At 42.2% G+C, this 26,466-nt stretch overlaps 1 protein-coding gene across 1 annotated transcript in view; it reads left to right on the forward strand.

The window, feature by feature from the left end:
- Positions 1-668: 668 nt before the first annotated feature.
- DPP6 (dipeptidyl peptidase like 6) overlaps positions 669-26,466 on the forward strand; it is a 581,229-nt gene continuing 555,431 nt past the window's right edge. Inside the window, exon 1 of the mRNA XM_068934271.1 lies at positions 669-891. Within this exon, the coding sequence (XP_068790372.1) occupies positions 832-891 (60 nt within the window). The 5' untranslated portion in view covers positions 669-831. The remainder of the gene's footprint in view (positions 892-26,466) is intronic.

Here is a 26,466-nt window from a genome sequence, read left to right on the forward strand (position 1 = left end):
GGCACGATCTGGCCTCACAGGCTGAAGTAGAGGGCTGGAAGAAGAATAGCAGAAACTATCTGGATTGTAACTCATGACATGGACTTTTGGTGGTGTTTTCCTTAAACGCTGAATTTTTACCACCAAAGCAGTTAGTCAGTTTTACAGTTCCTATTTCACCACAAAAAAAAAAAAAAAAAAAAAAAAGCCTAGAGCTCCAGCACACTTGGAATAGGAATTATACAAAAAAAGTAAGACGCAAGTCCTGGGGCTCGCTAGCGCTAAATAAACACATCCCTCAGGATCAAAGTAGGAAGGGAGCTTTTATTTCAGTGGGAACAGCTGGACTAGCTGCCCCGAGCACCAGCGAGGAGAAAAGAATAAAAAACCCCGCCACTGACGGAAATCTTGACGTTTTTTCCACCCGATTTCCCACGGCCCGCGTTGTGGAGGGGTTTAAAAAAAAATTAAGAAGTGATGGCTCTCTGGGGAGAGCCGAGGGAGCTGGGCCGGGCAGGTCCGTGCGGTGCGGAGCGGTGCGGTGCGGTGCGGAGCCGGGCGAGCCCTGCCGGCTGCCGCGGCGGCCCGGGAGGCGGGCAGAGCCGGGCTCGCCTCGCCTCTGCTTTGGAGGGCGGGGGAGGGAGAGGAGCGGGCGGCGGGGAGAGGAAGGGGAGGCGGGGGGTGGGGTGGGGGTGTCGGGTTTTGTTTTGGAGCGGGGAAGCGCCGGCAGCGCGCAAATCCCGGCGGAAGAAGGAAAAGTCACCGCGCGAGGGGGCAGCGCACCTCCTGCCGCGCCGCGGCTCCGCCGAGCCCCTCGCCTCCCCGGAGCCCAACTTTCCTGCCGGCCCCAGCATGAACCAGACGGCCGGGGTGACCAACAACGTCCGCTGCTCCAGCGGCAAAGGGCCCAAGGTAAGAGCGGGCGCGCCGTTGCGCGGAGCGCGCAGCCCCGCTCCGCGGGCCGGGCCGCCGCGCTGCCCCGGGCAGCCCCCAGCGCTGCAGCCCCCGCGGGCTGCGACCCCTGCGCTGCCCGGCAGCCAGCCCGCCCCTGCTGAACTTGAACGTCGCCCGCTGGCTCCTTGCCTGTTTTGGGGCATTCCCGTAACAGCGCTTGGGGTTGGCAGGTGTCACCTCCGCGCAGCCACCCGCCGGTGCCGGGCTTGAGGCTGAAACACTCCAGGCTGCGGCTGCGGGAGGCGCGGAGTCGGGTTTTGGGGGCGTCCCGGCTGGCGGCGGCCTCGCAGCCCCGAGTGCTGGAGCAATCCAAACTTGCGCTCCTGCTCCAGAGGCGTTAAAAATGTTTTGCAGGTGAAGATTGGGTCTGGTGCGTTTTGCGCGATCGGGTAGATCTGTAGCTGCTGCTTTCACTTCTTGCCACATTGTATCTGTAGAGCCAGCATTTAAAAAAAAAAAAAAAGAAAGAAAGAAAAAGCTGGGATAAAACACCTTATTGTACGCTCTGCTGAATTCAACAGGAATGTCATTGGGTGCTCACACTGGCTGCAAATCAAATTTGCACTAACCTTTTCTGATATTAATGAACATGGCCCTTACGTTTGCCGTCACAGCACTGATAAACCTTTCCAACTCCAGTTTATGTTGCAGTGTGTGCGCGCCTCGTTTTAGACCGTTCTCTTAATGCTCCTTCTGCACCTCTTCAGACTGTTTCTTAATGTTTGTATTTCTGCCTGTTTCTTGAAAAGATTTCAAATGCCTGCTTGAAGCTAGAATTTTGTAAAGAGTTATGTTTCTGTCTTAGCTAATGGGAGGTACCTCAAGCCAATGCAAAACTTAAATCTTACCAGAAATGGTGCTGTGTTAGCGTCTTTTTAATTCTTTCTCTGAACACTAGCTTTTATGTTCCCTCTTCTAGACTTGATGTTACGTTGTTTGAAATGCCAGCGCTGCTGCTCACCTGCTCAGCAACTTCTTGTCTAGTCAGTGCAGACCTGATTCTAAAACACAGATTTACTTCATATTTCAGGTCTCCTTCCATAAAACAGACACAGTTATTCCTCCTCTTCTATACGATCTTTTTAGGATTAACAACCCCCTCCGCTCCCCCTGCCCCAAATCATTGTGAGGCTGCATGAGTATTAAAACATGAGGGCTGTGGAAGCACATACACAGATTAGATGAGTCTGCTGAAATTATTGACTCAGCTCCATGACTAATCATGTATTTAAAGTTAAACCCATGCATAACCTCTTCACATAAATTGAGCACCTTACATTGAACGTTCTCACTGGCTCTTACCTGCAATTTCAGTGTTAGGCCTCCTTTGCTCTTTCTAATTTTATCTGAGTTTTAAGTTGAATAGCTGAGATTGTTGCATATCAGTAATAATTTAACATATGAAGATGTTGACCTAACACTGTTTAATGCAGAAAGAAAAGATGGTGCTCAAATGCAAATGCAAATATTCTTAGTGCATGATAACTGATACATTCGTATTTGTCTTGAAGGCATCCTCATCTTAATTTCAAATGTTGTAAGAACCAGATATTATTTCCACTGGAAGTAAATATATTTTTTCAAGTCAGAAGATTGACATGATTGATGATTTTAGCTTTTTAATTGAAACACAGAAAGTTCAATGCATCACTGATTTAGTTACAAAGAAACCTTGCAGAGTTCAGAAATGAGATCATACCAAACAGGGCTGACAAAACAAACAGCTGATCTGAAAGAGGTCTATAGCGGCCTAGACAAGAGGCAGATGTCAAAGTTGTCTGAAACAGTCTTCTGTAGCACGGAGATACTTGTGAGACACTCAATATTTGGTTTTCTGAAAACAAAACAAAACAAAACAACCCAGGATTGCTCTGAACTCATTGTCTATCTGACTTTCCCAGTCTCCTGACTTTTGAACTCACTGGCCATTTTAAATCAAAATTCACAGAAGAGGAAAGTTGTTAGAGATGTCAGCTTTCTATAAGTACCCAGGGAATCAATCACTTAAAGAGAAGGACTATTTCATTCTTGAGCTGAGGGAGAAGCGGGAAGAGATCAGCCCGTCTCTGCTTTACTCATCCTGTCCCAGCAGGCCAGTGAGAATATGGACATGGCTACGATGTGGGCTGCCCCTGGCCATTGCAGGCTGCACACAGTCTGGGAGGGAATGGGCAAAATGAGGGAGCGCAGGGAGAACTGGAGGTTTACGGTAGAAAAGGGGCGGCAACATGGGAGAGCTGGGGAGTTGCGAGAGGAGTGAGTTGTATAAATAATGTATAAATAAATCCACAGTAAATTAAACACCGTTAGTTCCACCGCTCATGGAATGACTTGTTTTTTCCCCCAAAATGTGTTGACACTTTGTGTCAACTCAGTTCCTCTAAGAGCTGCAAATGCCATCTCACTGGGGCAGTGCTTTGCTTTGATTTTTCCCCTCGCTAAGCAATGGGCACTCAGAGTACAACTTTCTTTTGCAAGTTTTACAGCTTTCCACAGTTGTGATGAGCAAGGGAGGTAACACTTTAAAGAGAGGGATATTATTAAAGGACTTAAATAGCTTAACTGAAATTCCAAATTGTAGTACTGTGTGTCTGCTAAAACGTATATATCTTACTGACGTTTCAATGCAATGCCTTTCAGCTTTTTTTGTTTTTTAAACAAGATTTCACTTGTTGTTGCTATTGAAATACTGTGCTGTTGGTGAGAGATAAATGCTTTTGAGAAATAGTTTGTGTACATACAGGTCCTAATGCTCCTTTTTGCTTCCTGTAACTAGTCCCATTGCTTTACCTGAGACAATCTGCGGGAGGAAGACGAGCAGGATCCATCCCCAAGACTGTAACAAAAAGCTTCATTTGGGTGCTCCTACCTGTTCAGGTGCCTGGGGGTACTAAGCCCTTCTGCTGCTAAGAGTCTATACAAAACCAACAGGCTCTCTTGGATGGGCTGGGAGCAGGCTTGGACACTGACTAAGAAATTGCATGCTATTGGAAAGAGGGTCCAGTTATTCTGATACTGGCATAAGAATATGAGGTTCAATTCCCAGCTGTCACTTTTCCACAGATTTCTTGAAGGAATTAATGAGGGCTAACCTCATATGGGGACTTAGGCATTTCAGCACTGCAAGTTGCAGCTCCTGCCTCTTGGCTTTTATTCAGTAATCCAGAGCCCCAGGCCAGCCAATGCAAGGCACAGAAATTGTATCTCACGTTTCACTTTTCTCAGATCAGTGCCTGAGTAGATGCTGTTAGGAGGCACTTTGTTTTGTTTTGGGACTCTCAATTTCCTCTGTCTTTGGAGAGCAGAAAACGTTGAGAGTCACTTCTTTCTTTAGAAACAATACTGATCGTGGTCCTCCATCTGGTACAGTGAGCAAACACGTATCCCAGGAAGCAAGATATGTGGATTTGGTGTCTTTTTAAGTGCTGATGAGGATTGAGACTCACCAGCACCCATCCTTCAGGGGACTGTCGTAACCATCAGGAGACAGGCTGTTCCACAGCAGGAGCGCCCCTGTCCCTTCTCTTGGAGATGGGCCATTGCGCAGCACAGGGTTGTTCTCTGGAGCGAGGAAGGAGAAAGACAGCCTTGATGTCTCCTGGGGTTAAGGATCTGGGGGAGACGGGGGTGCACTATCTCTTTATCTTATATGAAAATGCGTTTAGCCAAACCATTGGCTGAAATGCCCAATCTGGAGGGTAGGGTTTGAACAGCAGTGTCCCCTGTAGGTTAGTGCACGATGATTGTAGGTGCAATGCTGCTGCTGATTCCATCTCTTTTGACTTCTCTCTGGCCGTATTTTTGAATGAAGATGGTGTGGTAGCTCTTTTGTGTGGACATGGTCAGTATGTATGTTCTGGATCAGGTGTCCCAGCTCTCTGACCCCTTGTTGTCCCCTGAGATGTTGGTGCAGCTGCTTAGACGTACACTGATACACAGCATACAGCCCCAGTAGCATGTTACTGGTAAGTACCTACATAACTGTGTCTTGAGGATTTTTGATTAGGTACCTAAATTGCACTGACACTTTGTTAGGCATTTACATCTTTTTGAGGATCTAGGCCAAGTTTTATCTGATTCAGATCCCAGTGTGTGGGCAGCAGGTAGCAGTTTTCTCTTGTCCCTACAGGAATGATGAGAGACACTTTGGCTATATGGTCAAACGAAATAACTTTGAATTAAAAATGGGCAAATGGTACATATTTCCGTTATGGATTTCCTAGGTGTGATTAACAGGACGCATTTTAGGCTATAGCAGATATTCAGCAACCACCTTTCCTATCTTGGCTTTAAGTATGTGGGTACTAAGAAAAGCATGTTGAATCAAAGAACAGAGGTTTGGGAGGTCTGCCTGAAGAACTGTAAACTGATTTTTTTTGTCAGCAGTAATGAATGCCTGAAGATAACAGCAAAGCATTTGGACAGATTTTTTTAAAGGAGAGACAATTGTACTAATTAGCAGTATCAGTGTGTAAGAAAAGTGGATGTGAAAACAACTCATTGAAGTGGCTTCAAGTCTTTGTTAAAGTAAAGTATGCTGAATTAAGCTGAAGTATAGTTCTGATTGTACTCCTGGCTGCTCTCCTATTATTTTGAAAAGAGCAAAATTTACCTACGAGAAAAGCAAATTGCTAATTTGTCATGTACCTATAGAACAGAATCACTGCAAGTAGTACTGATATAAAGTAGGGAAGTGCTCACACAGTTGTCAACAGGTCAATAGTGTTCTTTTAACTGGATATTAAAAAGTTTGGTTTCTATGATTGTTTATTCTTGAAGTTGTTCTTTAATGAGAGATTATTGCATCTATGCTGGGTGAGTCTAATCCTCTTCTCTCACACATGAACTGTTCCTCGTTCAAATTCCACTGATTGCAATTGAATTACTTCTTATTTATGTTGATTTAGATGCAGAGAGATTCCATACCTCTAAAGTTATGGCAGCAAAAGAACATCATTGCTAAGACTCTTGGGTGCAGAAAACAATGATAAGAAGCTAGGGTAGCTCCTGTGCATTAGTAACTGCAGGAGAAACAAGTTCAGTTTCACTGGCACGTTGCATTACACTGTGTGTAGTAAGCTACCATCTATGGGCACATTGAAGGGGTATATTTTCAAGATGTCCAGTTTTAATACTCTAGTAGGAATACAATGTCTAATATGTATTAAAAAAGAACTTGCTATAGCTGCCAAGGCTTTAAAACATGATCAGCCAGCCATCCTCCAGCCCCACTCTATGGGCAACCTCTTAGAAATCACATTTCTATCTCAAAGTGTTAGCCTGTCGTGTTGCGTGAAAGTCCCAGCCAAGATCGAGGCCAAGTGCTGCTGGATGCTATAAACCCATATAGTCCGATACTGCTTTGGCTTCAGAGAGCTTACAGCTTAAGCTGACAGTAGGGGCAGAAGCTGGAGAAGGGAAGAATTACTCTAATTTTACAGACGGTGGAGTAAGGTGCTAAGTGTGATTGTTTTATGCAGTCAAGAGAAGTCAAAGTGGGACAAAGGGACAGAATACTTTAGTTCAGTGGAATTGGCAAATCAGAGAGGTTCTGTTTTTATTATTCTGTTTTAGCTTGATTGTCCTAAGGAAAAAGCCTTGTTTTCATCTATAATTTCTGAGCCTGTTGACCAATTCCTACCAAATCTAATAGAATAATAATGATCTCAAATTTTGTGAAACTTGGAGGCTGGGCAGGGAGAAACGAGTGAAGTGAGTTTCTGTGCCATAGAAAAGGAAAAGGCAGAACCAGCCATTATGCATTGTAAGAGCCAGTTGACTCATCAGTGTGTACTCTTGATCATCCCGTCAGCATCTCCCTCTCTGTGAAACATATTATCTCTTGCCCAGTATAGGAGTCATCAGGATAAAGCTGGGGTTGATGACGGGGGGAGAAATCTTTAGTCGTGTCCTCTGTCCTTTAGGAAGCCAGGCATTAGCTTGGCTGCTCATGGAGCTGCTGTTTTGCACATCGGGCGGAATGTTTGTAGAGTTAATTTAATTCTTTCCTCTATATCAGTTTTTATAGATCCTCTGTATCCCCTATCCTTTCTGTGGGATCTTTCCCAAAGCAGCGGAGAAAGGCAAAACCTGTCAAAAGATGAAGTGTAAATCAAGAAAAAGTGCAGGGAACTTAGGGGGAAGTGTTTGAAACTGTTTTGATCACATTCTCTCTGTTTTTTGTAAACTGTAAGTTTTCAGTTGACACTATCTGCTGAAAGCACTGAATTAGTGAGAGATGTTTTACTGATGTAAATGGAAAGAAAATTCTTAGAAATATCTAAGAATTCAAGCAACTCAGCCTTGAGGATTTTAAGAGTAATGACTATGGGAAGTTTTTCATCAAATCTCGTATTATTGCAGACAGTAGAACCTGCTTTCTGTAGAGTTTCTCCTGTAAACCTGATGTTTCTTGTCGGTTAATTCTAGGCATGTTCCCATGAGTGCGTCCTGGGACCATTCTAGTGTCAACCGTCCCTTGAGATTTCCATTAGTAGGAAATTTTTCAAGAAGGACGATGGCAGGTTCAGTGCTAGAAACTTCAGTGAAAGGCTCAAGTGCTCCTTTGAAAGGCAGGGAGACAAACAGGGACAGCCAGACTGACTCTATAAATGCTCTAACTATTCAAAAAACTCCAGTCAGGGTCACACTTTCCCCGACCTGAGAGAGTCCAACCATGAGATGCAATCCAGAGAAAAGCAGTCTCCACCGGTTCTGGTGTTGATGGGGCTCCTTCTCTAGGATATTTTGGGTGGCAGGGAGTAAAAACAGCAGTGATTTTTGTACTGTAATGCAGACACACAGCAGTGCAGATGTCTTTTGCCTAGAGCAGCCATTTTTTGGTCAACAGGTTTTTGAGGGCAGATGAGAAAGGAGCAGGAGAAATACTAGTCTCCCCCCAAATAAATATTTGCCAGGAGCATTACGGTAGGGCTGCACAGAGCTCAAGGAGCTTCCAGTGCTGTCTGAGGTTTAAATCTCCATCCCTCTGCGCTGCCCTCCAGTACAAGGCAGCGCGGGTGCCCCCAGCCCTGAGTCTGAACGGGGGGAGAGCTCAGGGGACTCTGCAAGGCTTCAGCCGTCCTGCTCGGTATTTATTTGTGGGTGCTGATCTCTGCTGCTATTTTTCATTTTTAATGAGAGCTGAACACACCATAAAATTTTATTGGGTGTTTATGCTAACAAAATTAACTAACAGTTGGTGCTTTAAAAAAGGCAGCCGGAGCTCTGAGCGCTATAGCTGGAATGTGCAATGGCTTTTTAACTGGTGTAGGACAGGGCAAATGTATGAGTGCCAATGTCATTTAACAGCAAACCATTTTATATTAACTTTGTATTGACCAAGACAGATTAATTGAAAGTTCAAGAAAAATCCTATTGTGCTTTGTGCTTAAACAAAATCATATTTTCAGGCATTAGATAGCTAGATGCTGTCTCAAAAGTATGGGGTTAATTTATAATACCAAGACTATTAGGCAAAATAGATTAGCTTAGCCATTTCAGTACTTAAACACTTAATTCAAACAATAGGAAGAAGATTTATTTTAGCATTTCAATTATTTTTGTTTCCCAATAAAACAGAAATAATATCATGCTATAATTGCTGAATGGGTCCCCTGAGGCCATTGACTTCAGTGGAAGTACAAAGGACCTCTAGGCTATGGAGAAAAAGAAGAAGAAGAAGGTTTAACTTCAGGCTCAGTTTCTTGTTCACTGAAACTCATTTGTATTATTTCTGTATTAGTGCTGTTAAGTAAACAGAGGACAGACGTTTGGCTTTATTTATTTATTTTTGTTCTTTTATATATTAATTTTGATGCAGTTTGCATCGATCTAGTCCGGATAAAATTTGGTATTTATAATCTTTACATTATACTGGGGATTTTTATGCCCACGCTAAAACAAAATGGCTAGATTGACACCTTAGGATGTTTCTGCTCTGGCTGAAAGAGTTTGTTTATCAGTTAGCACTGACAAGAGCATGTTTATCTGATCACTGATAGGTCTGATTTGCCTTTCAAAGTGTTACCAGAGATAAAGGTTGGCTAAAAAAATTGTGCTAGCACTGAAGAGAACTGTCCTGATTTCTGGATTAAGCTCTGAATTACAGTGGGATATTTGGCAAGTGATTTAGGGCTTATATTTTCACATTGTCACTTTATCTTGGATCCAAGCTGGTTTTCAAGACCAGATGCTGCTGCCACCATCCAAAAAGCATGCCAAGCCTGCTTTTAACCTCCCAGTGTAGCCAGGGTCTCGGGGTCTACTGTGAAAACATAGCAGTCTTTCACGGTACCAGAACTGGGGCAAATAATCTGCTCATGCTTTAGTTTTCTCTGTCTGTAAAAATAAGGATGTGAAGGCTTGCTTTGGGTAGTCTGTGAGCTCTTTCGTGGAGGACATTACTTTGTAACCCACTCAGTGGGGTTCCCATCCATACTATTGGCCTCCAGTTATTGTGTTTGAAGTCGGATAATTTAGCAAACATTAGTATAGTTAAGGACGTATTCTTCTTTTGCAGCAAAGAAAAGAACACATAGGAGGGACACAAATACAGGAGGATGCATAATCCCTATACTGTGGTGTGCAACCTTTCTCTAGAAAATTTCCTCAGGGGGAAGCCTACCCAAAGGAACAAGTTGTGTTGCAAGCACAGCACATGTGGAGGAGAGGGGGAAGCACAACAACGTTTAAGCTCAGTTGAAGGGAAGTTTGTTAAAATTATGAAAACTTGATACTGAAAAAAGAGCATATTTAGCACTTTCTGAGTCTAGTGCCATCAGGTAGGCAGAAAGAAATACGTTGCAGCAAACCCAATGCCTGCCTGCTGTGAGCGCCCCGGGGGAGAGGACTGAGGACTGGTGAAGGTGGTAGGAGCTGTGCTCCTCTCAGCAGTGTCTGCAAGTTGAAAAGGGGCAGGACATGAAAATTTTGAGGTCAGCAAACTTGTTTATTTGCAGATGGCACCTAAAATTTGAATTCTAGGAAGAGGCTGAAATCATGGCAGACAGATGTGTTCTGCTGGTAATTTACTGCTACTCAGGGCAGCAGATACACCATATGCTTTTTTGTTTGTTTATCTGTTTGTTTTGGGTGTTTATGCTTGTAAGATTTTGACTTTTCTTGAACCTTCCCTTAGCATCCCTCAAACTCTTATGTTTGGAGATTTTGAGTGTAATTTTTTTAGGAAAGTCAGATTTTGCTGGATAATGACCTCACACAAAGCCTTTGCTGCTCATTTTGTTCTGTTCACCTAAAAAGAGGATCGGATAGGTTTTCAAAAGTAACAAGTCCGGGAAGGGTTCACCAGCAGGCACTCACTTTAGTGTTATTTCTATTGAGGCACTCCCTGGGAATGCTACTTGCATACTGGCATTCAATAGTACAAGAGGCTCTCCGGTTAGAGAACAGAATACTGCTTCCTACATCATCTTACATTTGTTCATTGGTTTATGGCCATGCCTCGGTCTAAGACCTTTATTCTTCACCTTTTATTCTTGCTGCTTAGCGTTGGCTTCTGAGTGCAATCCCATTTGATTGTCACTGGGATTCTCTTATACTATATATTTTCCTTGACATGCTGCGTTCCCTCTCTGACAATCCTCATGTCTGACCAAATCCTCTGAAGTTTTTAAGTCACTTACTCTGAGTTTAGCCACTCATCACTGTTACAGATCTCTTCTCTAACAGGTCAGGACTATCCTGGAATTTCCCAGGTCCTTTTCTGTTCTATCGCCATATTTTATGATTTGTTTCCACCTTAGTCACTGGGGTTCTCTTCGTAGGGCATAATTCCCTACAACTGCAGATGTATTGCTGAGCCTATCTGAATCTCACTTGTGCCTTTCATGCCTTCATTTAGGTTCACTCTTGCTGTTTCCTTATACCTGCTCTGCTTCTACTGTTTTTCATTGCAGGGGACAGCATTGAATATTCCACTTAACAAAGAAGTTAATTTAGTTCTTGTGAATAAAACAAGGTAATTTTCCTTTTATGTGGTAAGGAAAATTCAAGGGCTGTTGTGCTTTATGTTAACCATTTGTGTGAATTGTTGCACATAAAGGGCATTTACAGCAACAATTATAGGTTCCTTTTTACTGCCATGTTGATTTATCCTACTTGCGGACACTGAAGGACGGACTCATGCTGAAACGCATATATATTCAAGCGGGCCACTGAAGAGGGAGTGATCAGGCTCTTGATCACTAAAGTCTGAGCTTTTGAGAAGGCCTTTCTAGCTGGCCTCTTAGAAAATGCACCTTAAAATGCATTGCCATGTACGATCATTATGGAGCTGATCAAGGTACTAGCCAATGATGGAGAGAGGAAATGTTCTCTTTCTGGACCCTCAAACTCTTTATTTATGGCAATACTTTAAGGTTGTGGGTTTTGTTTGTTTGACTTTTTGCAGACCAGTAGAAAAATTCAGTGCATTTTTATGACTTTAATGGAAAGTAATCAATGCTATGCGCCGTCGTAATATTATGATAAAAATACCTCCGTTAAAACTGTCTTTGACAGCAGCATATTATAAGTGACCTCCAATGGTTAGCCTTCCTCCAGTACATTCCTGATGTAGCTTCATCATATTTTACAGTATATATTGTACAGCAGAGAAATTCTGATTGCCAGCTGATGTGGACTAGCTATAAGAGATTATTCTCTTTCTTTAAGCACAGGAGGGATCTCCATGCTTAACTTCCAGTAATATCAGTGAAGTAATACACCTAAATCACTTGGGCAATGGTGGCAAAATAGCCCCTAAAGCTTTTTCAGAATATAACCATAAAGTTTATTGAAGAACCCAGCAATGAGAAACTATGGTTCCTGGTACTTAAAATGTTAGTGACTGTACAGGAATGAGGCCTCCAGCACTTTAATTTATAGTTTGCAGAAACATTACCACAAATCACTTACTCTTACTTAAAAGCTCTTCTCTTCTAACTTCCTTGTAAGCATTTATTAGATTTGGATTTTGATACGGAGATCATCCAGAAAAGAAAAATCAATATTTTAGTTGTAAGCTGTCACTTTTATGTACTGTCCATGCTTTGGCGTTAGAAATGGAGAAGAGTTGAGGAAAGCTGGCGAATTACAACATGGTCCCACTGCAGTCACTCCCAGTCTTAGCCACTTAACTAAGACTGTAATGCTGTTTATAGGCAAAGAGGAACACTGACTCTGTCCGACTGAGAAATAGAAGAGATTGAAGCAGCAGCTGAGTGTGTCCAGATGCTAAAACAAGACAAAACATTATCAAACCAAAGACATGCATATATATTATGTTGTAGAAAAGCAGTCCACTGTCCCATTAGGTGTTTGAAATCCAGTATGCATGTGCCTGTCAACAACACGGTAGAGTCCAAGTGATAGTACATGCCAAAAAAAGATGATTTTGGTGACTGGGAAGGATGCTGGTGCATTGCTGAAATTGGCAGCTTCCTGTTAATGTATAAACATAAAGGGGTCTTCACATTTTTTACTACATGTTCAAGTACCTTCCATCACTATAACAGCATTCCTCAGCATGAAATTGAGTGTAATTTGCAAGGTTTCCATTCTCATTTAATAGAAACCCCCACAAAGCAAAAAATGGCCAAATCTCTAGCCAATATTACTGCAGAGATATTGCCTTAAAAGATGGAAAAATACCATCAAAGTGATTCAAAGATGTTTACTTGAGTCTTTAGAAAGGCTGAAACTGTAACTCTGTGCTTACTGGATAATTCTTGTAAGGTGACTCTTGAACGATGGGACTCAGCTCAAAGATTAAAACAGCAGAATTTGGGCATGTAATTTTAGTTTACGAGTAATCTAGGGCAAGATTTTGCTGCACCTAGTGCTATTTGATATGTGCAAGGTATTCTTCCAGCTTCTGTTCCAAGGGAGTATGAATTTCCCATAGGTCTTGGTTCGTGTCTGCCAGCACCAACAGTATGTTTTGGAGATCCTGGGACATCTCAAACATACTAGTCATCAGTATGTATAAGAAAAGATAGGAAGAATTATAGTATTAAAATCTTGCCTGCCATTTGCCAAGACCCAGGATATTTCTTCCGGGTCAGACTGGAGGGTTGAATAAGATTGTTATCAACATAACTGAGATTGATATATCTATAATAATAAAAGGCAGGGCAGTCAGAGCTCGGGAAGAATGACTGGTTTCATTTTCCTAAAATTCAGGTTTCAGAGAAGCTTGGGTTGTTCCAATCAGGGTAATTGTGGCAGTAGATTTAGGTGGATGTGTGCACTTCAGTCTCGATGAATCCTTGTAGAAAGAGTCTGTTGTCTGGACTGAGAGAGAAAGGGTGCTTACGTGAATTGGGAGATATCTTTTTTTTGAAAGGTTAGGCCAGCCAAGCCAGTCCTTTTGAAACAGGTGAATGAGGGTTGCAAAAATGCTGATATCCGTGCGCGGAAGATTTATGAATCTCTGTGTGGAGTGGAAGGCAGAGTTAGATAAAGCAGGCAAGGTTAAATCATGCTTTGCCTGTAATTGAGAGTGTGATACCAGCCTCAATCTCTTTGACTGCAAGGTCCTTTGGGAGCCCTGTAGGGCACAGCGCAAACATTAGCTGGTCAGCTACTAGTCATGCTGAGGCTCGTTTTGTAAATGTTACTTTAAATAAATTTAATCAATATTGAGATCTTGTTTTGAAAAATACACTGCTTTTTCACCATATATTTTATGTGTATATGATTTTTTTTCATTATTGTTCTAAGAGCTAGAGATGGTGCATTTACTTGCATATTCAAGATAACGACCAAGGCTCACTCTCCACTCCCTTAATATCGGTTTAATGGCAACATAATGACATTTACCTTAGCAGAGTTGCCGTAACCTTGCTGGACTTAAGCCAGCACATGACTGATGGTAAGGGAAAGTCAGTTGTGTCAGTATTGCTAGCAGCTCTTATTACAGTAACAATCTTAGCGTCATCCATTCATATTTAGGAAATCAATTCTAAATTATTTAGACCTTTGAGACTAGCAAATGCTTGGAAGGTTGGTTTGGGGGAAATACAGTGTTTAGCCTCCTTTTCCGTAGATAGCTTTGGATTGTTACATTCAGGATTTTTAATTTTGGTTAGTTGTGCTTTCTAAAGAAGATATGTTTACAGTCTAAAAGTGACTATACAGAAAAGTCACAGTTTAATTGCTAAAAATAAGTGGGGAAAACATCAACTCTGGGGGAAAATGTGGGCGCATTGGAAAGTTATTTTCAAATCTCTGCCAGATTTTAGTAAATTTAGAGGCATTATCCTCCCTGCCTAGAGGCATTATCCTCAGAAGGGAAGAGATTAACAGTGAAGGAGAATGCAGCTATCAGCTAGGATATTTCTGCGGACTCCACTGCTGTAGTACTTCTGCTCCTCAGAATCCGTAATGAGATTTTCTTCAGATAACTACTGATTCCTATTGGATTGCATTGGATTAGATTAGATTAGCGTTACTCTAGTTTTACAGATAGTGGAACTGAGAAACAAGGACAGGTGGGACCAGATTTTCAGCGACGATCAGTCACTCATATTCAAACAAGACATCTAGTGGTCTTTTCTCAAGTGTCTTCCATTAATGGGAAGTTTTGGGTTATTTTTTGTTTTTGTTTATTTGGTAGTTTGTTTTTTGAGACTCCCAGGAGGTTCTTTCCTGAAACTTAGGCCAAGTAACTTTGAAGCCTACCTAACTTTCCCTGGATCTCCTAAGCAGTCTTTTGGAGAGCTAAAGAATGGAACGCGAGGGTTGGTGTTGTGTATTAATAAATCATGCTCAACTAATTTTCCTCTGGCTGGGGGAAGGAAGGCCCTTGCACTCTCGTTTACTGACATCCCTGCAGGTCACTGACACTTGCTGCTTTAAGCCAAGGCCTAGATATCTCTGGAAATGTAGGCACCTAGCTTCCACTGATTTCAGTAGGGTTAGGCATCTAAATACCTCAAATATTATTGCCCTTTAAAACTGCTCCTGAATGGTTTTGACTTAGGAGTATCCACTGCCATTAGAACAGCAGTTTCATTGCAGTTCCTTGCCTCTGTGTTCTAACGACCAAGATCCAACCCATTTTGTGCAAATGAAACACTTAGAGCAAGGTTTCAGGTATGTATTGTCCGGTTTGAATTTTGTGCTTGAGTTATTTTTGAAATAACTCAGATAATCAGATGACATTTATAGTGTTATTATTGTGCAGTCGGAATTGGAGACACATACAATAACAGGATTTTGCTCCACAGTGGTACTGAGATGAAATTTTGCAACCGAAGTCCGAAATGCCATCAGCTTCACTGCCACTACCTCTGAAAATGTCTGAGGTGTATAGCTAATGAGTTACTTGACTTTATTAATCCTCAGAGTTTTAAAAGTATTAATTTTGACAGTCCTGAGTTACTCAAGGCCTTCTTCATGGCCACAGCCAACAGGGTCTAGAAACTAAATGTTTCTAAATGTCCACCTAAATCCCTGAGGGATTGAACTGGGAAGGCAGTTAAGGGCATGCCTAAAACACAGATGAGATTTGATTTCTTGCATTACCACCTTTTCCAGCTGTGCTTTAAAAGAAAGGAATTGATTTTCCCCAGTTCTCTGGAAAGATTCAGGGGAAGATTGTGATGTGCAAATCTTGAGTGGGTGGCAGCCTCCTCTGGAGCCCTCAGGTGCCAGAATTCAAGATGTCCCATTTCTCAGTATCTCCTGGTGGGCTAGGCAGTTTCATGCTAATTTTTAGGGTGTTCATATGCAGTAAAATGAGAGCTTTAGGATCCTATTATGAGGTTTCTAATTCTCTGCAAGGCAGTGCATCTGATCTAGGGTTCTGGACTATTTTGTTTCATTATTAAGTTTTCTACGGACTCTTCATTATAAAAATTATAAACAGGCTTCCTGTGCTGACTACATATTGTAAAATATTTTAAAATATTTTTACAGGAACACTGACACCACTATGGGAAGAATGCTGCTTATCGCTTTTTCACAGAGGAGCTCAGGTTGCTAGTACTGTTTTCCAATGGGGAAGCAGACATGCCTGTCTTGAGTAAAGCGCTGAGGTCTCCTCGTTCAGGTCCAGGTTTTGTTCACTTGGAGTCCTACAAACTGCTGCAATCACTTCCTCTCCTTAAAATGTTTTGATCATGAGATTTTGGCATTTTTTTCTCTGTGTGCTTGCAACATCCCTATTTTCCTATTGCCTACATAACGTTGTTTGAGGGCAAAAGTGAGTGCAGGTTGTCAGAATACACGCGTGCTGACTTGTATCAGCCTGCCTTGTTGTAGCTTGCAATGAGTTTTAGATTTTTTAGAACTTTGGTATATGACATTAAACATAACAAAATCTGTCTAGCCCGGCACAGTCCTTCTGTAAAGCCACCTTTTCCTTCAAATAAAGATCAGAAAGATATCGAATTGAGAAAGATAGGAGATGGAGAAACCTATGTCATTTAGGAAAGAATGGCATATTTTATTGAACCAAAACTAGCAGGCTACACTGATGTACCACTGGTGTGCACTGTCTTTACTTGTGTATTGGCTGCATTCATGGATTGATAGCCAGCAGTAGTTCAAAGTAGTTTAAGATCATAGCTGCGCACTGTGTTTGAGGGCAAAGTTTCTAAAGACCATATAAGTATTACATGAGCAGATACAACATATTTTGACCTTGGTCTTTGGGTACAGCTAGATACCACAAAGGAAATTCAGGAAAGAGCAGGAAACAGAGATGGCAGTAAGGCTGCTCAAACTGGCATTAGCCGCCATCATCCCAAGAAACTACTGCAATAGCTACAGATTAGCTGCAGCAGAGCAGTAGAGTTCAACATTGTCACGAGATTCAGATATTGGGCTTTCCTAGCCCATATCCCAGCCTGACTCTGGCATGTCGTTTGTTTTCTGCACAAAGATGTTGATTCTCTTCCTCTCTGTGTTAGCCTTCATGTGTGAAGCTGTGAGGCTGAAGACAAGACGTGGCACAGTTCCTGCAGCCAGCGTGGTGCCTCTGGGCAGGGCCATTCCTATTCCCTGGGTAGCTGCCGAACATTGCCTCCACCCTCCCTCCACATTGTTTCACACAACACAGGCCAGGGCACTTCTATTTTAGAAAGTTTCTTATGCTCTTGCCAGCCACAGGACCCCAGTGATGAAGGTTCTGATCTCCAGGGATTCGTGTTAAAAGTCTTCATGTGCCAGTGGCAGGTAGGTGCTGTTGCATGAACTGCTATAGGTAGCATCTCATCCACAGTCTTCCTGCACTAGGAGGAACCTTCTATGCATCTTTTAAGGCTGCTTCTCTTCACCTGAGCTGTATAAGAGATCTCAGGCCTAACTGAGAATCAGGACTATTCTGTGTAATTTCGGTTTTAGCTTCATTTGTCTTGTGACAGCCCCAAATTAACTAACCCAGACAGATATACTAGAAAGTCACATACTGAACGATGTTCCTTTCTTTTCAAATAAATTGTTATTTATCCTTTTTGTTGTGTTATGGGGAAATTTTTCTATGAGATAAATAAACAGTGTTGATCCTGACTGATCACAGAGCTATTCCATTTCTGCCTATCCCTCAATGTGTAGGCTGTGCTGCAGTTTCAGTTCAGTTTGTTTGTGCTGCTATATTTAGCAGCCGATGCAGTGGGTTCACTTATTGTCAAGATGAGGATCTGTGTCAAGCTGTCTTTCTTTGTTTGTTCTCAGCTTTTCAACTCAGATGTTGCCCTCTTATTGGTAATTTGAATGGCCAACATATGCACACGTTGACTGCTGTCTCAGAGTCTGAGAGGTTTGGTTTCCCAGCCTGAGATTCCTCTGTGATGAGCCTGGTTTCCAGAAAGTTGTTAGCCTTTCACATCAGAAGAATATGGTCATTTGTTCAGCAAAGTTACGTAGCTGCGTATCACCTTTTAAAAAGCCTAAGCAGAGTATACTTTTTATTTTTTCGTTATGGAAGTTATTTATTTATATATTAAAATCATGAAAAATCTCCCTTTTATAAGAGGAAGTGACCCGTTTGATTTTCACTCACTTCTGTAATTCTCTTTCAAAGTTCCTTTCATGGTTGCCTGAGGAAAGGAGAGGGGAAAAAAACAGAGAGACATGGGGAGATTTTATATGCTAAGAAGGCTACTTCAGAAAGAGGCAATTAACTGACTTTCTTGCTCATACAAGAAAATCAAGAGATGTGAACTGAAGATTGTTTTTTGAAAAAGTGGTTGACAGAGCTTGAAAGAGTCCTGCTGTATCAGACTGAGCTGGGTGTATGATGGTTTGATTCTAGATCCTGAACAGTGTCCTTGCTGCAAACTGAGATGAGGATCTTGGTTGCCTCCATCCTCAGGTCCACAGGGGCACTGCCCACAGGCTGGGGCAGTTCTGCTCCATGCTAGAAGGAGGCAGGCCAGAAGTTGCTCACATAAAGGTGATCTGTACCCATGCCTGCTCCGCGGTTTCCATGTCAGCAGCATACTGAATTACCTTAAGTTATTTTTTAAACAAAGGGGACAAATACTTCCCCTCATAAAGATATGAGTTCTCTAAGCTATGTCAATTTTCACTGATTACAGCAGTGCAAAGCTGGTGTGAAATGCTGCCAAACAAAAATCCTCTGCTGTTGTACTGGGGTGCGCAACTTTGGTATTGCAACGCTAATGAAATCAGACCTGTTTGTGAAAGAGTTGTGTGCGGCCAAATTCTTCATTGGCGTCAATCTGCACGGTGCTCCTGGGGTCGGTGGAAGTGTGCTTCTTCACCCAAGCAGAAATTTTGTCACAGCTTCATTGTAACCAGACAAATGGCCCCGCATAAGACTCGCTTATGCTGAGAGCTAAAAGGGCTTAAGACCAAGAAGAAGAAAATTAGTGGTCATGAAGGGACTAATTGGATCTGCCCCAAAATCTGCTCATCCAACAAATAAATGGTAAGAGAGAGAGAAGCGTCTAATACTTCTACACATGAAAATACTGGGAAAATGTCCTGCCCCAGGATCAACAAAGGTATATAGATTGACTTTACTGGAACTCAGGGGTCTAAATTATCTTTGAGCACCTGGGCAGCAGTCCAGTAAAAGCTAGGTTTTTCCTCTACCCAATAGATTTTTCCAGGGTTCTTCCTGAAGCATTGCATTTCTGGGGCATGTCTTATGCATATGAAATATTACTAGAAGAAGCCAAGATGGAAAATCCACAAAAACCTCCTCAAACAGAATCATTTGGGAGCTCTCTGTCTACATGAGATTTTTCTAACATCGTTTTTCCAGACTCAGAAACCCAAATGTAAAATCAAAAGCTCGAGGATGTCGTATGAATTTGTGACGTACCTTGCAGACCAGTCAGTTCATAAAGCAATAGATGATTTACTTTCTTTCATCAGTGAGGTTTTTCCCTTTGAGAGGAATTATGTGTGTTCTTTGTTTATAAATAATTTAAGGTAATAATTCAGCCTGCTACTGGTATGTTAGAAATTAGAGATTAGCTCAGGCTGTAAAATTCATCTTTGCATTCATGAGTTTTCCTGTCTGGCATTTTTATGTGGCTACTGATCCCCATGGAGCAGGCAACGTTCAAGCACTAACTGGTTCAAATACTCATCAGGCATTTGAGGGCACTGTCCTTTTTGGCTATATGTTGCCCTAGGAAAGTTCTTGATTTTAGGCTAGCTTAAGCGTTAAGAGGCATCTGTACCCCTGTCTGGCTCACTTTAGTGATGTCTTGGATTCTCACAGTGAAAGCCTCAACTCACAACCTTCACAGCAGAAGGCATCAGAGTCGCAATTGATGCCGTTCTCTTTTGTACTCTCTAAAGCCGTGTGCTCTTCGAGCAACTGCTACAGGGGAAAATAATCTGGGCTCCTCTCTCATTTGTCCTGAATAAATATCCCCTTTTTCAAACACTCTGACTTCTTACTTTCCTAATTAGTATGCTTTTTCAGATTAATAACAGAGATTTGTGGTGGTTAATTGTGCAGGTTATTTGCTCAGAAGTTGTTGACCTAGGGACAGTACTTCATCTGTAGAGAATCTAAGCTTTTTTTTTTTTTTTTAATGAACACCTCCCTGTTAAATTTTAATCAAAACTATATTAAGTGTAGATTTCTGACAGGTTCAAGTCTGTTGATCTCAAGGGCCACTTCTATAAACCAAGCCTCTCATCTTTATTTCTAGAGATGGTGCTTTGTGCTTTGGGTACTAATGGCAGGGGCTCAGTTCTACCTTTTGTGGGGGCTTCTCTAGTAATCGTATCTATTTTATGCAGGGCTTTATGTAGGTGTCACTCATAACAGCACTAAGCTGTCACTCGTAACAGGCAAATTTCTGCACCTGTTGGAAAACTTCTGCATAAAATCAGGCAGTCAAGCATTTGGTCCAGTAATATAGGCTGTCCATGCATGAATGTGGCTAATGGAAGAATAGAGACTTTGCATCTCTCAGTAATAATGCAGTGCATTAGCTTTTGTTTGAGTGATGCATTAGCTGACACAGTTTAGCTGGAAATATTTGAAGGCAGAGCTCTGTTGGCCAGTCCTGAAGTTTTACCCTAGCACTGCTCTTGCTCTAAGCACACCAACATGGGCAGAAGCAACCCATGCCCCTGCCATGTGAGTGGACATAAACCCAACACAGCAGTAACACAGATTTTTCACCCTCCTAATACTGAGATAGCCATTTCAAGTCTCATACAAGCAGAGTGCAGAAGTGACGAATGGAGTAGTTGGATCAGGACCCTTTTTGCTGCTCATTCACCTTTTTTTACACAAAGGAGCCAGAATATGTGTAAATGTGTAAAGAATGAGATTTCCATTCTTCATTTTCTTGTCTTTGAGTCAACTGTTGAGACTAGAGCTGATTAAAAATCAGAATTCATCTTCCCTCAGAAATTTTGCCAAAATCAGCTTGATTGTGTAAACAGAGCTGGTGTTCTGAGTCTGGCTTTTTTCTGATGGAAATCTGTTCCAGTGGAAATCTTCTGTCAGATCTTATTGAAGAACATATGGATCCTGAAACTGCTATGACTGAGGAATGAGGCAGTTTTCTGCCTGTGCAATTTAAAAAAAAAATCTACAACCAAAAGAAGAGTCACTGCTGTTTTGGGACTTAACATCTCTCCATCCATCTCCAATTCTGATTCTCAATCTGAGCAGAATTCCTGAGCACTGATCTTCGTTTCTGGGAAAACTGTTTTAGCATAAACTATAGCCACACACGTTTGTCTGGAGCTAAGAAAGCTCCAGTCACAAGTCTAGTTTCAAGAAAAACAGAAAAAAAAATTATTGCCTGTGATGGAAGGCTGTAAATTCGTAACAGAGGCGTATTCTAACTCTGAATGCAAAGCCTGCTATCATGGAGCTGAATGCACTATCAGGTAAACAAAAAATACTGTGAAAGGCATCATGGCAACATTCAGACAGCTAATGTGTTCCAAGTAAAAGATAAAAGTTCAAATATATATCCTGCAAAGGTATGCACCAAATTTTATTATGGAAGTGTACTTTTTTTCCACTGAAAAATATGTATCTACTAAGAGCAATGCTGAATTTGGCTCACTGGCTCAGTTCTGTTCTCTTTACTTGTTTGTGTGAATAGTACCTCTAATACAGTTAATAAAGCAGGTTTATGGGGTTTTGCCAGCTTCTGTAGCACTTCTTCCAGTGTGAGTGGTCAGCAGCTAAAAACCCTCCAGGGAGGGTAAAGTGCTGGCAGGAAGTGCAGGCAGTTCCCACAGGGTCTTGGTTGGCGCCTCTAGTTGAAAATGGAAATGTCACTAGCTGGTTTGCTGCAGTAAGTAAGCAAAGATGCTTCTTTCCTAACACTGAAGTCTCAGATGCTTCCCACTTTATCTGAAATTCATGGAAATAAGATATTTATAGCACCACACACATGAATTTGAATAGAAATTGAGTCCCAAATTGTAAGAAAATGTTTTCCAGCTTGTGCTCAGTTACATCAACCTATTCTTAGCCTACTCATTCCAGGTTGTGATCAAACTGTTAAGATGTGCATTCATACTTAGTGACAAGTTTGATGCTGTGCCTTAAAAGGTAGGAGGATACTTAACTTACTTTCACTGCTATCAAAGTATTTGCTTGTAATTAGCAATCAGAAGTGTAGAAGAGCTTTGTTGCAACAGGAGTACATCTTTAAATATGCCAGTACATTTCCCAAAGCTTGCCTTACTGGCCTCTGTGGCTAAGGCAAATGCAGACAGTTGGATATGGACCAAAGGAAAAAATGATCTTGGAGTGAAAGGGGCAAAAATCTTTAGAGGACATGTATATCATGGAATTACATTGCATTCAAATAACAGTGGACTTCCTATCTTAGGTATGTGTTAGTTACTTTTTTAAACTGTTCTAAGAAAACATCCCTGCTGTGAAGAATTTATGAACCTAATAGATAAACAACAAATCCCGTGCGAAAGATGGATTCAAAGAGCAAGGTGTTTTGCTCACCATCACGTGTAAGTCAGTGGCACAGGAGCAAAACAAAAACAGGCTTGTAGTTGCCCAATTCCCACTACGTAGATTTTACTGACTCTTTTCAATAGTTGCTGTCTGGAAGGGGACAGTAGGACCCCCAGCTGTGTTCCCTGGGGTATTTTAGATCCATAGAGCTCTTGCTGGAGGATGGCAGAGATGGCATGGGTGCCTCTAGTGGCCTTTAGATATTGCTGCAGAACTCACAGAATCATAGAATTGTTAAGGCTGGAAGGGACCTCTGGAGATCATCTAGTCCAGCCTCCCTGATCAAGCAGGGTCACCTAGAGCAGGTTGCCTAGGACCATGTCTAGATGGCTTTTGACTATCTCCAATGATGGAGACTCCAGAGGTGGCCTGAAGACGTCAGTTGGAGCAGTCAAGCTGTTTCTGTTTCGGGGGTGCTTACATGCTTTGTATCCTTGAGTAGGAGAGCTGGAAGCAGATATTCTACCCTTGTGCTTTTTCTGATGCTTGGTGTATTTGAAGGGAAGAGCCAACTCTTGTTATTAGGCTAGTGTTCATGCTGAAGTATAATCACCCTGCAGGCCTCTGGCACTGTCTGATGCTGGAGATGAGGTCCACGCCTCTCACCTCCTATTTTTAGTTTTAGCAGTGCAGTGGGCAGCCACAGTGAGCAGTGAGCTTCTTGGGGAAGTCTTATTAGGCTGAGTGCAGTATATATTGCTAATTATGGTAAGAGAATTTTCTGTGCGTAGAGGGGACTGTCTCCAGCTGACCACAAGCTGTGGGAGGAACAAGCCCTCTTGCACTGTCCGCTTGAGGGTGTAGAACAGATTTCAGCATAGTCCTGGAAAAATACTGGTAATGCTTAGCTCCAGTATTATTGTGTTTCTAGGTCTCCTGTCGTCAGCCAGGAAGTTGGAGGGTCCTGCTTCAGATCTCCTGTGTCTTAGGGAAGATAAGGACTACCACATTAAATGTATTTCGATCTCTTCTGGAGAGGCTTAATTGGTTCTCTATCAACAAAAGCATAAACTGAACTCTCTGGTGTGGCCTGGAACCTGGATGCAGGGCAGCTGGCTGGCAGTCCTGTGCCTCTGCAGTACTGCTTGTTCCCTTCCGTACTGCACTCTTCACGTCAGAGGGCTCTTGATATTTCTACCCTATAATCTGCCAGCAACAACAGTCAATTTGTAGTGAGTGTTAGTGGGATCAAATTAATTGTCCCTGGTATCCTCAAGTGGGCAGATGCAAGCAATGATGTCTTTGTGGAAGGCACAGCACTCCTTTCTACATCCACTGCAGGAGACATCCTGCAGTGTGTCTCCTATAATGTCTGATCCTTACGGAAGGCCTTCAGAAGAAAGGTACATGATGTCCATGTGCAGAACAGCCTGTATATTTGTGTTTCCTTAGACTGATGGGCTGCCTTGACTTTAGTAGATTAAACATGTCTAGGACAGTTCTCAGACACTGAAGCCATCTGGCATAAATTGCCTGCATCTATATTGCTAAACTCTTGGAGCCTCCTTAAAAAAGTAGCTGGATGCAAATTGCTTTTTGGCACTGGGCCAGCACCTATATCAATTCCCAAACCGCACCCAGGACTTTCTTGGGAGAGTGAAGGTTGGCAAAAGCCAAAACCATTCCTGTGACTGTGTTAACAGCTAAACATTATAAAGGATTGAGTACCAGTGCCTCCAGATGGACCTTGACACTGGCTAATTTACTAGCAGGGAGACACCTGGCCCTTCTTTTTCTTTCGGGGGACCAGCCCTACAGTCATGTCCCAATGCTCCTGGGTGAACAAGGGAGCAGAAGGACGCCGACACTTAATGTGAGGCCTTAGCAAAGAACAACATTTCCTTAAAATCATAATTTCTCTACATGGCTTTAAGCTAGGACTGAAATCCAGAGGAAAACCTCTCCTAAAGTGTTTTACTTACTCTTGCTAGTCAGTAAGTAATTTGATGATATCTTTACAGAATGGCAGAATGAAAGGTTCGGAAATTAATCCCAAAAGCACTTGGTTCTCAATGTCTTTTTCAGGTAGCAATAGCTTATTCTTATATCCTGACTGGCAGAGCAATTCTATTACTTAGATGTTGGAGGTACTTGGGCAGAGCCTCTTCCTTAAAGACCCATGAATGGACAGACTCTATCAAAATGCGGTTTAAAAATAAAAAAGGCACATAGTAAGAACAATATCATTCCATAACTCTTAGTACCGTTAAACCAATCAGCAAGGGATGTGCAAGTCACCCAGGAAAGAAAAAGCATGATAATTTTTTAGAAGAACATAGGCTGCTAAATTACTTTGCGGCTTCCAGCCATCTGGGGGAAAAAAAGTACGCTTATCCCTGCTTGAACTGATGAATTAAAACTGCAAAAAAGACTGAGTTTTTGTATTGCTCGTGTGCATTTTAATTTACAGCCCAGAGCTGGTGGTTTCTGCATTGACTGTGCGTACTTAGCACAGTGTACGTTTAGAGAACCTGCCTCTGGGATACAGTCTGAATAACTTTGTCCTAGTGGAAATGGTTGTTCAGTGACATGTATTGATAGCAAGATCTTTAGTCTGGTTTCCTGGGGAAATGGGGCATGTGTGATCACGGCGTGTGTGTGACTGTACATCTGCTTCTCCCACTCTTTCCTAGTAACTTTTGAATTCCACTGATTGATATCAACCACATCTGATGAAAGACCCTACAAGCTTCATGAAAATTCTTGGCTTCGTAGAAGAGAAAGACTCTGTTTGTATCTCCCTCATATGAAAGGCTGGAGTATAAATTTACTATTCACAGTACCCTGGAGATACCATATGAAGGGGGATTAATAGGAATTCATCAACCAAGGGAGAAGCATCAGCTGGCATTGATATCTTGTCAGACATCAGAGAATCCAGTGAGACATAGAGCCATGGAAAACCAGACTTCAGCTGATCCATTGCCCAGGGAGCTATTTTTAATCCGTTCTTATTTCTCTCTGCTATACCCCCCAGCAAAATCATGCCATTTCAAGGGCTCTGGGTCACTGACAAACAAAGGAAATATGGCATCTAGGTTAAGACTTTTGGAAATTAGCCCAGCGAAGAACTAACTAGGAAAGCAATTGCCATCCAGAGCATGCTGCCTTTCTGAGGTGACAACTTAATGGTGAAACTTTGGCTTTCCGCATCTTCCTTTGGATTTGTGAGCATTCCTGCTATCAGGAAAGGTTAGGCACTTTCTAGTGAGGATCAGCTGTTACTGTGAGGATTGGCTGTGCCATAACAGGGTTATGAACATTTTGTAGCATAGCTAATGTCATGTGCCCACAGGACTAAGTAATAAAGGTAACACCTTTTAGTGAGTCTTGCTCATATTTGGAATGAACAGGTTATTTGTAACCACTACCATACTGCTATGAGGATGGGATGCCTTGGGCAAGTGACTCCTGCACAAAGCTCCAGGTCTATGGGGCTTGTGATGACATATGCTCATCCAGGGGAGCTAGAACTCAGTAGTGACTCCAGTGACAGCACGAGTTGAAATTGAAGGAAAGCAGTTTCTGTTGGAGCACTTGGGTAGAGTTAATTTGTGCAGACTTGGTGCCTTTCAATAGTGTGGTTATATACACAAGAACTGAAAGAGAAAAACAGCTAATGAACAAAAGCTTCAGTGCCTTGGCCCACTCTCCAGCACCACCAGTACATACATTGCAAAAAGATACCCACTGTAAAGAGTTTAGCAAAGTGAAGCAAAACCTGGAGGGCGAACCTGCCCTGCCTTCACATGGTTAAATACAAAGCAAGGAAAAGCCTCTCAAGGTAGAACCATTTCATAGGATTGAGCCCCAGTGCTGTGTTAGTTTAAGTCCTTTAGGCAGTTCCTGAATCCCAATAAATTATAATAAAAATGGGCAGTCTGAGCCAAACTCACAAGATATGATTATACATATGAGTGTCTTTTACCTAGATAAATTTTCATACGAGCACTTCCATGCTTTCTTCCATGCGGCCCTTCACATGAGAGGAGCTCTGTGGAAGTGTTCATCAAACTGTCTTACTGTTGTCCTTCAAATCCTTCTGAATTACTGTTCTTTGCTGTCCTTCATTCCTTTCCTTGCTTCTCCTCTGT

The sequence above is a fragment of the Struthio camelus genome, chromosome 2 (genome assembly GCF_040807025.1).
Source record: "Struthio camelus isolate bStrCam1 chromosome 2, bStrCam1.hap1, whole genome shotgun sequence".
NCBI lineage: Eukaryota > Metazoa > Chordata > Aves > Struthioniformes > Struthionidae > Struthio > Struthio camelus.